This window comes from Tarenaya hassleriana, unplaced genomic scaffold (assembly GCF_000463585.1).
Source record: "Tarenaya hassleriana unplaced genomic scaffold, ASM46358v1 Cleome25, whole genome shotgun sequence".
NCBI lineage: Eukaryota > Viridiplantae > Streptophyta > Magnoliopsida > Brassicales > Cleomaceae > Tarenaya > Tarenaya hassleriana.
In genome coordinates, this window is record NW_010965775.1 from 2,192,174 (window position 1) to 2,206,507 (window position 14,334).

General features: G+C 36.0%; 2 protein-coding genes and 1 long non-coding RNA gene across 4 annotated transcripts in view; all 3 read left to right on the forward strand.

Moving 5' to 3' along the window:
* Nucleotides 1-7,934: 7,934 nt before the first annotated feature.
* On the forward strand, nt 7,935-11,370 carry LOC104816606 (uncharacterized protein At5g41620). Of its 2 annotated transcripts, none has more exons than XM_010545514.2 (4): nt 7,935-8,073; nt 8,183-8,725; nt 9,372-9,494; nt 9,801-11,370. In XM_010545514.2, exons 2-4 carry the CDS (start codon nt 8,219-8,221, stop codon nt 11,103-11,105), a joined length of 1,935 nt encoding a protein of 644 aa, XP_010543816.1. In that variant the 5' UTR covers nt 7,935-8,073; nt 8,183-8,218; the 3' UTR covers nt 11,106-11,370. The 2 variants fall into 2 exon arrangements, with proteins under 2 accessions (XP_010543816.1, XP_010543815.1); XM_010545513.1 differs by having other exon boundaries at nt 7,935-8,069.
* Nucleotides 11,371-11,846: 476 nt separating this feature from the next.
* LOC104816607 (40S ribosomal protein S17-4-like) lies at nt 11,847-12,497 on the forward strand. Its single transcript, XM_010545516.2, has one exon. It carries the CDS (start codon nt 11,882-11,884, stop codon nt 12,296-12,298), a length of 417 nt encoding a protein of 138 aa, XP_010543818.1. The 5' UTR covers nt 11,847-11,881; the 3' UTR covers nt 12,299-12,497.
* A 1,455-nt stretch (nt 12,498-13,952) lies between these two features.
* Nucleotides 13,953-14,334, forward strand: part of LOC104816608 — a 3,108-nt gene continuing 2,726 nt past the window's right edge. The window contains exons 1-2 of the long non-coding RNA XR_772314.1: nt 13,953-14,160; nt 14,241-14,305. This is a non-coding gene — a long non-coding RNA (uncharacterized LOC104816608). The remainder of the gene's footprint in view (nt 14,161-14,240; nt 14,306-14,334) is intronic.

The window sequence follows — 14,334 nt, forward strand, 5'->3', positions numbered from 1 at the left end:
GGATCCGATTGAATTTAAGAGCACGTGTATAATTCTGATCTAATTGACTAGATATTTAATTTAATCATTTTTAGCAGAACCAAAATGATGATATATATTCAAAACAACAAATACCTCACTAAATACAATTTTTTAGGAATTATTTGTGGTGTTTTTAGTCATAAAAATCCACTTTACAAAAAAAATATCATAAAAATCCAAAGAATAGTTTTAATATTGATCACGGGACTGCTGCAATTCACGTAAAGATACACCATCTATCTATATATATATATATATATATATATATATTATACACACACACACATAAAAACCAAGATAGTTTTGATTTTCCAATATAACTGTAAGAAGAAGAAAACAAAGATGAGATAAGATTTATCCGATTGGATCTTTTCTTCCTGTGTTCGTGTTCCAATTCTCTCCTCATACTCCGATCTCAATCGACGTTCAATTATATATATATACACCCAATTATATTTAATTCAATCAGATTATATATGCTGGGTGGATCCGTATCTATTATATAGGTAGGTGTATGTGTATCTTTGTCTGAAATATATGATTTAATCGTGATATATTAATAGAATACGTATATATTTCATTTCGTAATAATGGAACATAAAGATCTTGATGTTGAATCCAATGCTATATATACTTGTTATTTTAACAGGTAACTAAATAATTTGAGTAGGTTGTCTAATTTAATTTTGTAACATTATCTGTGGATATGATTGATAATTAGACGTGTATGTATTTTTCAACGATAATATATTTATTAATTTTAATATTAAAAATGAAGAAATAGACAAGAATATGCCTCATTTTCCAGGTCGATTTTGAAGGCACTAACATCAACAAAATCAAATTATTATTATTATTATCAAATTATTAATTATTATTATTACAATTATTATTATTACTAATATTTAATTTGCACATGTTGGGGCACGTAGCTTCTTCCCCGTGATAATTGAGGTTGTTGGGCTCTTCTATTTGTCGGTCTTTTTTGCCTTTTTTTATTTTTTTTATTGTGGGCGATCGATATTTTCCCTTTTATATTTAATTTCGACGTTTATATTCACGAACAATTGTTACTTATTTGATGACATGAGTGGAAAAATCTTTAAAATTATGTCATAAATTATAATACTAAGTACAAGCTCGTATATAGTACAATATTTATGTATGCGATGTATACACACACACAATCACGTACATATATATGTTATATGTCATGGCATATATATATATATATATATATATATATATATAGGGAAAATGACATTTTCCTACACCAATTTTGCAAAATGTGACCTTTTCCTACACGAAATTTTAATTTAACAAAAAACTACACCAAATTATCAAATGTGCCAAATTGATACACGAACTACCCAATTTAACTGCAATTTCCTACACAATCCGAAAACGGTGTTAAGTGCCCGTTAACCGCTGACGTGGCACGCCACGCGGCTGACATGGATATGAATATATATATATATATGTGTGTGATTTTTTTTATTTTGTATGTATGTATGTATATGCATATGTATATATACATATATATGTGTTTATATATGTATATGTATATATAAATATATTTGTTTGTATGTATATGTATATATATATTTGTATAGATGTTTGTATATATATGTGTATGTTTTTTATTTTGTATATATATTTATATTTTTATTTGCATATAGATATGAATATATATGTATTTTTTTTTTGTTTATTTATTTTATTTTAAATTTTTAAAAAAATCGATTTTTTTCATATTTTTTCGGAATTTTTTTTTAAAATATGACGTGGTATGCTGATGTGGCAAAAAATCTATGTGGCGTGCCACATCAGCCGCCACGTGGCGTGCCACGTCAGCGGTTAACGGACACTTAACACCGTTTTCGGATTGTGTAGGAAATTGCAGTTAAATTGGGTAGTTTGTGTATCAATTTGACACATTTGATAATTTGGTGTAGTTTTTTGTCAAATTAAAAATTCGTGTAGGAAAAGGTCACATTTTGCAAAGTTGGTGTAGGAAAATGTCATTTTTCTATATATATATATATATATATATGCGGGTGATATATTAGAGGATAAGAAGTGTTTAGGTTTCTTACCATCCATTGGCTACAGGAATTTGGGGTTATCAAGAAAGAAGTCTTCAAGACAAAATGTTTATGAGTCGTACGTTGCATGTTAATTTCAAGTTGTCACTTCGTGTCTCTCTTCATAGAAGGTGTAATTAATTCATTTTATAGTTCTGTCGTGTAATAAGAGTAACGTTTTTCACAAAATTATTGCTAATTACCTTAGTAACTTCGTGATTTTGATAATTATTTTCAAATATATATTGGAATTTTGCTGCGCTTATATATATATTTGAACCCTAGCTCTACATGCATCATCTCTCTGGTGAGTGAATCTGCAGATTAAGGCATAGCTCGCCCACGACCACTTGCTCTGATTATTTTCCTTATTTAATTCAAATGTTCAAATCCAAGAATCTACAATTTCTTTTAATCCAATTCGTCATAAACAGACTGACTTTTTAAAATGAGAACCATCAGGAAATGATTTCGACGATAATGATGATAATGTTATATATATATATATATATTATGATAGTTCGTTACATTTTTGTATAAACTCGGATACGGAATTAAGAATTTAGAATCTAATTTGTATTTTTGGTGCCTTGTGTTCATATTATAAGCTATATATTTGATTAAAAAAACCCTAAAAAACACACAAAATATTTTAAAACTTTTTTATTTTCGGAATAAAATTTGGCATCCCATTAATTATGATTTTGATTCAAAAATATTTATAAACGACGCGTTTGGAGCGATGTATAAATGCATTTGCATCGAGTTTCATGCCATTATGCCAAGCATTGTGACACTCACATAATCAGCAGCAATACAATACACATGCACACACGTATGTATGTGTATATATATAGGTGTACATAATGATCATAAAAGATATGATCCCTTGGCCGCAAAGAAAAGGCAAACAAAAGAGGGAATCTGCAATGTAATTCGTGGAGGGTTTCTATAATCTGCAAGTTTCGTTTACTGTAATGTCTCTGCGGACTCACAACACGACAACCGCTTTGTTATTTTAGGAAAGTGGTTCTTGGAAAATGGAAATCAGGGCAAGTTTTGCATTATTCAAATAAATTACCTCTACTATATATATATATATATGTATATTGTTTACAGATTCCAATTATATATCCTTCATATTCATAAGTCTAATGACAATATTTAACAATTTATATGTGTATGGAGGGACCCAAGTTATTGTATTATGTATATATATTATAACAAAGCATAACTACATGCCTTGAAAGGGGACCACGCAATTTGAAATAACTCTGCTCTGCATTGTTCAGACTCTACGTATCAATAGGCCATATGCTCAGACATAAATTTAGCCAGCCGATATCTTGGACCGACAATTAAGTTTCTTTATTATTATTATTATTATTAGAATTATTAGATGGCAACAAATTCCGACTTCTTGGAAACAGATTATATCCACCAATAGCGCGACAGAGAACATAAAAAATAATAAGTGAAACTCCAATTTGTAGATCGGATGTATACAGCTTGTTATGTAATTTTCACTTTTATCAAATTTAAAGGGTCGAATAGTCCTTTTTTTTTTACAAAAAAGGAATATATAGTCTATATCTGTTTTGAAAACTACTTATACATGATTTTTTAAACTAAATTCAACTGATCAGAATTGAATTTTATATTTATTAAAAAGTGAATTCAAAATCGGAATCTCTTTAAAAAAATAATAAATACCGAATCTGATCAAAATCAGAATTGATGTTTAAGTATATTTTTTTTTCTATCAAAATCTAAAAAATACAAACCAATTTGAAAACCGAAACATATATATGCTCCTATAGATATAACCAACAAAAGAGTTTGACACTAAAAAAATAAATAGAATTTGTGATTTATCACTGAAAACGTGCTGATCTAGTAAAATTAAAAGTTTCCTTCATCGGAATTTCAGAATTATCTATAAAATGACGTAATGAATCCATGCATATGTCGTCATGAGATATGGACTTGCATGAAACTTTTTTTTATTATAAATTTCACTATACGCCCAAGATTTGTTTAATCTTTGGTAATACAAAAAACCGTATAAACTTTGATATAATATGGTCTCATTTTTTTTTGGCTAAATGATACTTTTATATGGATATAAATTTCAATAAAAACAACCATTAGAAAGACTATTTTTCTTGGCCAGACAACCTTCGACATTCTAAGAAAAATATTTCGAGGGCAAAAAAATAAATAAAATAGAAATCAAACAGACTCAAATTCACTAGAGAACATAATTTGAATTGTGAAAGTGTCATACAACTTTTAAATAAAGAATTTGATGTTACGTGATTAATTAAACCCAAATTCCATCGTTTGAAATTCATGGGTACATATCAATTTTTAGTTATAATATATATATATATATATATATATATATAGTATATATATAATATGTATATATTCCACCGGTACGGCTAAGTTTGGGGGTTTGGACTTTGGAGGGGTAAACCAGAAAGTAGAAGAGATGGTGAGAGGAGTGGGGACATCTACAAAGGCACGCCTGAGGGGTTTTTTTTTTATATATATATAAATTGAGCCCAATTCCTTTTGTCCTCCTCCGTATGGGCCCCATTTCTATTATTTGTTAGGCCCCCCCCCATATATTTCCCTTTTTGCCTTTTTCACTCCTTTCTTTTTCTTTTTACCCATTTTAACCCCATTTCCCTTTTCCTTTATTTTGCCTGTGGCAAATTCTTTGTCGTTAGCTATATTCTATATACATGCTTTTGTGTATTTTTCTCTCCACCACTTCTTGTTTTATCCTGAAAAATTGCTTGTCCTACTCATGAAAACAAAAAAAAATGAAAAAAATGGGTTTTATTATGTACTAATTAGATGTTTTTTTTTAAAAATATTTATTCTTTGACATGCGCTTTTCGTCAAAAAAAAATTTGTGTCGGATCTCTCTAATATAAGTACACAGAAATAAAATTCAAATTTATTTTGTACGAATACCACTATTTAATTCTTGATTTTGTTTCCTTTTTTTTGTCATGATGGGTAAAAAAAAAATATGAATGGGCTTAGAGTTGGGCCCACAAAGTAGATGCAGGCTGAGGAATGGGCCCACAACGGCCATGATCCCATAAATTCCCAGCCGAAATGGATGCAGACCATCTCTGTTTCCTTCCGAAAGCCCCTCCCACGCTTTGCCTTCCTTCGTCTCACAACTATATCTATCTACGTACATATATATATATATATCTCTAAAAAACCTCGAATTTGCAAAAAAATATACAAATAAACTTTCAATTTTTAAAAATGTCATTTAAACCTCAAACTTGCAATATGTAACTGAATAAAATTTCGATTGTTGCTGTAATAACCCGTTAACCGGTTTGACCACAATTTTAGACGATCGAAAATCCATGTTGGCCCAGAAAACTGATATCAGTATGTCCATATAATCAACTTTAAATGATTTTTTGTCACATCAGCGTTTTTTGGATACAAATTTAATCCGGTTTGAGAGTAAATAAATCCGATTTTGGAGCAAAAAATCATTTAAAGTTGGTTACGTGGACACGCTGACATCAGCTTTCTGGGCCAACGTAGATTTCTGATCACCTGAAATTGTGGTCAAACCGGTCAAAGGTTTATTAGAGTAATAATTTGCAAGTTCGGTTATTAGAACAACAATTTGCAAGTTCGAGGTTTTATTCAGTTACATGTCGCAAATTTGAGATTTAAATGATAATTTTACAAGTTGAAAGTTTATTTGTATATGTTTTTGCAAGTTCGAAGTTTTTTAGGAGTTTTTTTCTCTATATATGTGTATAATGTGCGAGAATACGTGTGTATATATATATATATATATATATATATATGTAATATGGATTGTTTTATTAGTTTTCAATTTTCAAATGAGTAAGTATCTAAGGTATACTCCTAAGTAAATTTTCTATATATTAATATAACACTAAACAAAAATTATAATATTTTTTTGTCTATATTAAACAGAAATTATAATATTTTTTTGTCACAGATTCAGAAATATCTAATATATTTCAAATATTGTAGCCAATCTGTGTGACTGGAAGAGGTTTGCCAAGTCGGACGGTATATGAAATGAATTCGATTTTACTTGCTTGATTAAAGTAGATAAATAATAATCTGTGATAGTTTTGGCCACAGATCTCACTCGTTGTGGAGAGAACCGTACACGTGTACGGTTCAGATTCATTTTCAGATTTCATTTGTTTTGGACCTCTTTTCTTATAAAAGCTGGTATGGATTTCTTATGGGCTTAATATCTGAGGCCCATATAAACTTAAAGCCCATTTTATTGTACCATATGAAAAAAGCCCATATGAACAAGCTTCATGAATTTTTTTTTTTTAAAAAAGGACATCTAGTAAAGTTTTTTGCTATTGGATTTTATTTGCAAAAGCCACAAGACAAAATCATATTTTCCTAAATCTTATCGACTCGAAACAAGACAAATAACGATAAATATCATCTTACAAAAGATTTTTCTTTTAGAATATATAAAAAAAAAATTCTATTCGTATACCCACAAAAATTGTATGTAATAAAAGGAAAAAAAAATCATGCGAAATGATATTTTTTTTTTCAAAACAATGATTTGTTGATAAACGAAGAATCGGAACTAAGATATGTGATAATCATAAAATAAGTGCAATTGGAACAAAAGAAGTAAGGAAAAACGTAGAGTTAATGAGCAGTCAGTCCACATTGAGAAATGAGGGGGCATGATCATATGATTATGAATCATAAACACGATATCAATCACGTTGCGGGCCCCACTCTAATTCCCTTAATTTCATCCACTCTCCAATTGCAAAAAAAAAAAAAAAAAAAAGAATTTATTTGGTACGTCTCTGAGTAAAGAAACCCGATTAAATGTCATTTACATCTCTATTTCTCAAAAGTTGTATCATTTTAATTTACATTTAACAGTCGCCGACCAAAATAAAGTTACATTTGATGTACCAAGTGCTTATTTATGAAAAATAACCGTGACACAATAAGTAGGCGTCTAATGGAAAAAATAATCAATAAAATAATAAAAAAAAGTTGTGAACTTTTTTACCCACAATTTCCTATTTTTTAAAAATATATGAATTTTTGTAAAACATGTATTTTCAATATTAAAAACTTTCATAGGCATTTCTAAAATAAAATGGTCTCGTTCAAAAAAATTTAATTTTAAATTAACCATTAAAACTTTAAACTATTCTACTCACATAAACTAGACCTTATATTTTAAATTCATTGTAAAATCATAAAATATTATTTTAAAAAATTATAAATTAACAATCAATAATAATGGATTCCTAGATATTTCAATTAGAAATAATATTAAGAAAATTAAACATACAAAATCTTGACTGAATTTTTTTTTTGGTTTTTAGATTTTAAAATGCGGAAAAATTCGAAACATGTATTTGTTTTTGTTAATTGAAATATATAGAAACTGAAAAAGATTATGAAAATAGAAATAAAATAAATATAACAAAAATAAGATAGTTTTTAAAAATTTTGTCAGGCTTTTTTTCCTTAAGAAATTAACATATGTACAACTACATATATTTTAAACATGTTTCATGTATTAGAAATTATATATTGAAGTCAAAGTGTCATTTATTCCCCGACCCGTCGCCCCAAAATCAACTCCATCTTTCGTTCTTATTTTCCTACATCATCGCTTTCATCTTCTTCATCTATTGGCGGAATCCTGCGTGACCAACCATTTTATGACACGTGTTATTTTCAGTACTCGCCACAACACCTAATCATTTCCCAGTCGCCTTTCGCCTTTACACTTTACATACACTCTGTACTGATCAAACCTCCACACAGCAACCGCCAAGTGCTTCAAATTCCTAACTTTGTCTCTTATTATAATTCTCTCTCTCTCTCTCTTTTGCATTTCCATGGAAGGGAAGCCATAGATATGCTTTGAAGCTCTCTGTAGGTTCACTTTTCAACAACTCGCTTCCTTTCTTTGTCCTGCTTATAGGTGAATTCTCTCTCTGGTTTCTGAAGCTGATTTTTTTTTTCTTTTACCTGTTTTCGGTTTCTAGTTTTTGTTTGTGGGAAGAGATCTAGAGGCTTTCGACATGCCGAGGCAGAACAAGAGCGTGGAGAATCTGCTACTGCAAGGGAAAATCAGGAAGCGTGGAATTTCGTCATCGCCGTCATCATCGACGTCGTCGGTTCTCCGGGAGGGTTACAGGTTCAAGAGAGCGATTGTGGTCGGGAAGAGAGGAGGATCCACTACTCCTGTCCCTACGTGGAGGCTGATCGGCCGATCTCCGACTCCAGCCTCCGCATTGCGACCCGCCGCGTCTCCGAGGTATGCGCCGTCGCAAAGCGGGAGCAAGTCCGGTGCTGCGGCGGCGGCGGCCCCACCGGTTTCGGCGAGGAAGCTGGCGGCGACGCTGTGGGAGATGAACGAGATCCCGTCGCCTAGAGTGGCGAAGGAGAGCGAGGAGAACAGGATGGCGGAGGCGAGGAGGAAGACGAGGAAGGAAAGAGGCGTGCCTCCTCCGCCTCCGCCGAGGTCGGTGCACTCCCCTTACTTGCCGCCTCACCTCTCCGATCCATCTCATAGCCCCATCTCCGAGGTAGCTCAATTTCTTCTCCTCTGGGTTTCGCTTGGATGGTGGGAAAGTGGAAAGAAAACTTGCCGGGTTTGGCAATCTTGCTGGCACCATGTGATTCATTTTGACTGATCAAAGGAGAGAGAAAACAGGCTTGCCTGCTTTTAGATCCTGACCCTTCTATATTCGCTAACAACAATTACATATCCATATAGGAAATACGAAGATCCAATTCTCCTAACTGATAAATGATTAGTCTTTTGTGATTCTGAAGTGGTGATTTGCTTTTGTGATTCATAAGAATATTTTCTTGTGATCGTTGTTAAGAAGTGGGATTACAGAAGAATATAAGAAGGTTGATGTCCTGGAATCTTTTGTCATGTGCTTAAAACAGCAGCGTGCATATGAGGCTTGCTTGTCCATCATTGGACCTCGTTGGTCGATTTGATTATTCGTTAAGGTGGTTGGTGTTAACTGTATTGGGAATGATAGTGGATCATAAACTATATTATTTGTAATCGCGAGAATGATATATAATTATATATATACATTGCTGAATCTGGTGATGCAAGAAGGGGCTTGCCTGTTTCTTTTGCTGCGGGTTTAGGTGATAAGGAAACCAAGAAAGAACATCGTTTTCCAATTCTGATTTATCAGTTGATTTCCGTAGAGGATGGAGAGATCAGGGACTGGAAGCCGCCAGAGAAGAGCATCCTCCATCTTGCAGAAGCTTAGGCTTGCAGACCACAATGTCGGCCCGATGGATTCTATCAGCAACGGCAGCTTCATGGATGTAAGCTGATACTACTTTCTCGGCCTGTTTCTTTCAGAATCCATGGAAGACAGAGTATTGTCTGTTAAACTTTCAGATGGTTTTCAATACAAACTTTTGATTGTGCATATGGGGGTTGGAATTGCAGTTCATATTGGACGCATGGAATCTGTAGTTAGATGCATATGTCTGTCACCTCTATATGCTCATAGACATAAACATTAACAGTATCTACATATGGAGACAGGCGGAAACTGGCTGCATCTTTAGTTCCAACTGCACCTGAAAGACGTGATGTACGGAGATTTCCCATTTTTCTTGATGCAGATCGAGACTCGATCACGGGTGGAGACTCCGGCTGGATCAAATGTGGGAGTCAAGACACGGTTAAAGGATGCTAGTAACGCTCTGACCACATCAAAAGAGCTACTCAAAATCATTAATCGGATGTGGGGTCAAGAGGAGCGGCCATCTTCGAGCATGTCCCTCATCTCAGCTTTACATGCCGAGCTCGAAAGAGCTCGCCTGCAGGTCAATCAGTTCATCCAAGAACAGCGATCAGATCACAGCGACATTAACTACTTGATGAAACGCTTTGCCGAAGAAAAAGCAGCGTGGAAAAACAAGGAGCAGGAGATTGTTGAGGCAGCAGTTGAATCTGTTGCTGGTGAACTCGAGGTAGAGAGGAAGCTGAGGAAACGGCTCGAGAGTCTGAACAAGAAGTTAGGCAAGGAATTGGCCGAGACAAAGTCAGCTCTGATGAAAGCTGTGAAAGAAATCGAGAACGAGAAGAGAGTGAGGCTGATGGTTGAGAAAGTGTGCGATGAACTAGCTAGGGACATAAGCGAAGACAAAGCCGAAGTCGAGGAACTCAAGAGGGAATCTTTAAAAGCGAGAGAAGAGGTCGAGAAGGAACGGGAGATGCTGCAGTTAGCCGATGCCTTACGGGAGGAGAGGGTCCAGATGAAACTCTCGGAAGCCAAACACCAGCTCGAGGAGAAAAACGCTGCGGTCGATAAACTGAGGACACAGCTTCAGGCTTACCTCGGAGCCAAAAGATCGAAAGAGAAATCTCGAGGACCTCAAGGCCATGTAAACGCCGAGGAGATCGCAGAGTTCCTGATGAACAACAACATCCATTTCAGCTCATTTAACGAAGAAGATGGAGAAGTGGTGGAGGAGGATGGAGATGAATCAGAGCAAGATTCAGGGGAAAGCGATCTTCATTCGATAGAACTGAATATGGACAATAATAACAACAGCAACAGAAGCTCCTACAAATGGCCAACAACAACAATGTTCGAGGAAGAGACGAAAGGCAGAAGATCGACGTCGAGCATAATAGCGTCGAGGATGAAAAGCTCGTCTCTACAAAGGAGCATATCGGATGGAATCGACTGGGTAGGCCAGAGCGAGAAGCTTCAGAAAGCGTCAGATGGGTCGGAGCATAAAGGAGGAGGGTATCCAGACAAGGGCTGTAATAAAGATCACGTCTTGATGGGTTCAAGACCAAGTAAAGCTCGAGGATATGGTGGGGAGAGACCTCCACCGGCCGGACCAGGACCGGTTTCCAAGTCACGGCTGTCTGAAACTAAAGGGGAGAGCCATAACGGTAGAAAACCGAGATGGTGATGATCCAGATTTTAGGCCCCTTTCTACCACTCTCTTCACTTTCTGCTCTCTCTCTCTCTTTTTTGTTTTGCTGAGTGATTTTTTTTTCCCCCTGACCAGTCCAAGCTTTTTCCATGTACAAAACCGACATGCACCAGCATCTTCCCCGATATGCATTGCCGTTCCTTTGGACAAGGCATGTTACATTTTAGGCCTAAGTAACACTGCTTGCCGTTTGAATCTAGGAAAGATGGAAGTGGTCGTCTGGTCTCGGCCTATAAAACGACCCACAGTTTAAGTTCAAATAGGAGAAACGACGCGCATGTCCTCGAGTTTTGACTCGTGTTCCTCCTCTCTTGTTCTTCCCCTTTTTTTTTTTGGTTTTCTAGTGATCAAATTCAATATTCAATTTTGCATCTTTGGTTAACATTTACGCACCCAAATTAAATAAACTACATATTTATTTTTTTAAAAAAAATCTTAATACCATTAGACACCCAAATTAAATAAAACATATTAATATGTAAATATAAACGGTCCATAATTCCAATATAAACGGTTAGAGGACCTACTACAACTATGGGCCTCAACGAAGTAATTAGTAATAATCTCCTCGTCATAGTCGCTTTTACCGTTTTGCCCCTCCACTTTCACATTTATAAACAGTCCCCGCCTCCGTAAAACCCTAATTTCGTCTCTCTCTCTCTCTCTCTCTCTCTCTCTCTCTCTCTCTCTCTCTCTCTCCCCCGTCGACAGTTACCGAATCAAGATCGTAACCCTAATTCATCGCCGGCGATATGGGTCGCGTTCGCACGAAGACGGTGAAGAAATCCTCTCGTCAGGGGATCGAGAAGTACTACTCTCGCATGACCCTTGATTTCCACACCAACAAGAAGATCCTCGAAGAGGTCGCGATCATCCCGTCGAAGAGGCTCCGGAACAAGATCGCTGGATTCTCCACCCACCTTATGAAGCGTATCCAGAAGGGCCCGGTCCGTGGAATCTCCCTCAAGCTTCAGGAGGAGGAGCGCGAGCGTCGCATGGACTTCGTCCCCGACGAATCCGCCATTAAAACCGATCACATTGAGGTCGACAAGGAGACTCTCGACATGCTCGCCGCCATGGGAATGTCCGACATGCCTGGGCTCGTCAAGGTCGACCCTGTCGCCGCTCCGGCGCCGGCTTTCGGGTTCGGCCGTGGGAAGAGGTTCTAGAGGATCATGTGATGTGATCTCACTTATGGTGGGTTTCGTTCTCTAGGTTTTTAAATCTGCAAACTTTACTTTTTTCCTCGTTTACGCTGAACTTCAATGCTTGATAATAGTTATTTTCCGGATCAATTGTGGCATGGATTATGTTAGATAATACTTTCAGGAGAAAATCAAAACGAAAATCGGGGTTTTTTTTATCTGATTATCTGCGTAATTTGCATAAACTCTATAACCCTTAAACACTTGGCGATTTTATTACCCTCATATCTCGTTCATAGTGATGTTACTACTTTCCTGTCTTGTTCATGGCTTCGACTGTTGTTGCATGAATTCAAAGTACAATAATTTTACATAGCAAACGTGAAGAACGCCGCGAGTTTTGATTGTGGATTGAGGGAATGCACATTGTATCCATAGCCAGTGAGCCTGAATGATTGAAATGTAATGAATGAATTGGCAGCGATCCCACAACCACCTTGAGCATTTTGCTGTACTTTGCTGTCTCTCTCGTGCCATTTCCTCTCTGCACAATGCCCCCGTCGTTCTTTGTATATTACTTGTGGTTGTATTTTGCTCAGTCTTGGAATCAGACACAGGGCTGGCCCCATATGGAGAGAAGCTTGTAGATGTGGAAAGACCAAAGCGATTGATCCCTCAATACACTTGCAGGATGCGCTCTCTGAAGTGAAATTTGCAGCACGTTGCATATTCAACATTTGATTATATATATACCCTTTTCAAGATTCCAAAGTTATTTCGTCAAAAAGGGGCTGTGGTAGCAAAGAAGTTTGTTATCACCTTCCATTTCTGAAAGCCGCCAAATTTCGATCGAGCAGAAGATCAATACCAGCAGATAAAAGTGCATACTTGAGCAGCAATTGCAAGATCTTCAGAAGCGAGTTTATCATCTTTTCTGTGCCGCGTCACCAAATCGAATGACCCTTTCCCCCTAAAGAAAGAACCCTTCGCATCAAAATACTCGTGCAATAACAGATACGAACGAATCACGCCGCTTTTTCCCGCAACTATGAAGACAGAACCCTAATCCCGAAGAGAGAGAGAGAGGAACTCGAGGGTTAATTTCAGTAGAAATTTGGAAAACAGGGCACGAAACGCATCTTCCATTGCTCTGAGACTGAGAAGCGAGCGAGACGAAGAGCAATTATAGATCTTCGAGCTTTTCCGAGTAAAAGCACTGCAACAGCATATACAGTTAGATCGATTTAATTAGGAAATTGTCGGATAGATTCGAAAGGGCGATTGGTTCCGCGAGTCCTGGAAAACGAAGCGAAGCGAGGATTGCCGGAATATGACTTCAAGTTTCACATCTCGCCGGAGTTCTCCTCTCCGGCAACTTCTCTATGGTTTTGTATACCTATTTCATTAATACCCCCAAAATTATTTTTCCTTCCGAATCAGCCCCAAACAAATTGATTTGTTCTAATTCCCCCACCGAATACTTTTCCATCTGAACAAAAAAAGGTTTTCTCTTTTGTTTAATTTAGTGGTGGTCGTGCATTGCACTTTGCTTCGAGTTGTGGTATGGGTATATGCGTCGAGGGGATCAAGAACGAGGAAGAAGAACGGTGGTACAAGTCGAACAAAAGCGAAAGGAGCAATCTTTCAGCTTGTAAATTCTGAATCTGTGAGTGTGTAATCAACAGGAAATTACTTTTTCATAGTTCGTGACTGTATTTTTTCTTAGCTCCTACATTTTCCCGCCGTCGATCTCCGGTTCTCGTGTGAAGTTTTCGTCTTTTTTTTCTTTCAGTGCATGAATGATGTTCGTTGTTACTAATTTTCTTCTGTCTGTTTGGATGCTGAGAAAATCTTCTTGAACAAGCTAGAGATAAAGCCTCTTTGTGGTATTGATTAGAAGGTTTGCTTCAATTGAATGTGGATTTGTAGACTTTGGCATGCGTGAAAAACTTTGTTCGTTTTGTAGGAAAGATTAGGAACCACTGAAGTAGAGATCTTTGGACTTGTGGGTCTCTCTCTCGAGCTTTCTTGGTACGGAATTTGGGTTTCTGATCTTTCCC

Coding starts and splice junctions, on each gene's coding strand:
- LOC104816606 (XM_010545514.2), top strand. CDS start 8,219: ATGCCGAGGCAGAACAAGAGCGTGGAGAATCTGCTACTGCAAGGGAAA. Junction 8,726..9,371: donor CTCATAGCCCCATCTCCGAG/GTAGCTCAATTT, acceptor TGATTTCCGTAG/AGGATGGAGAGATCAGGGAC. Junction 9,495..9,800: donor GCAACGGCAGCTTCATGGAT/GTAAGCTGATAC, acceptor TTCTTGATGCAG/ATCGAGACTCGATCACGGGT.
- LOC104816607 (XM_010545516.2), top strand. CDS start 11,882: ATGGGTCGCGTTCGCACGAAGACGGTGAAGAAATCCTCTCGTCAGGGG.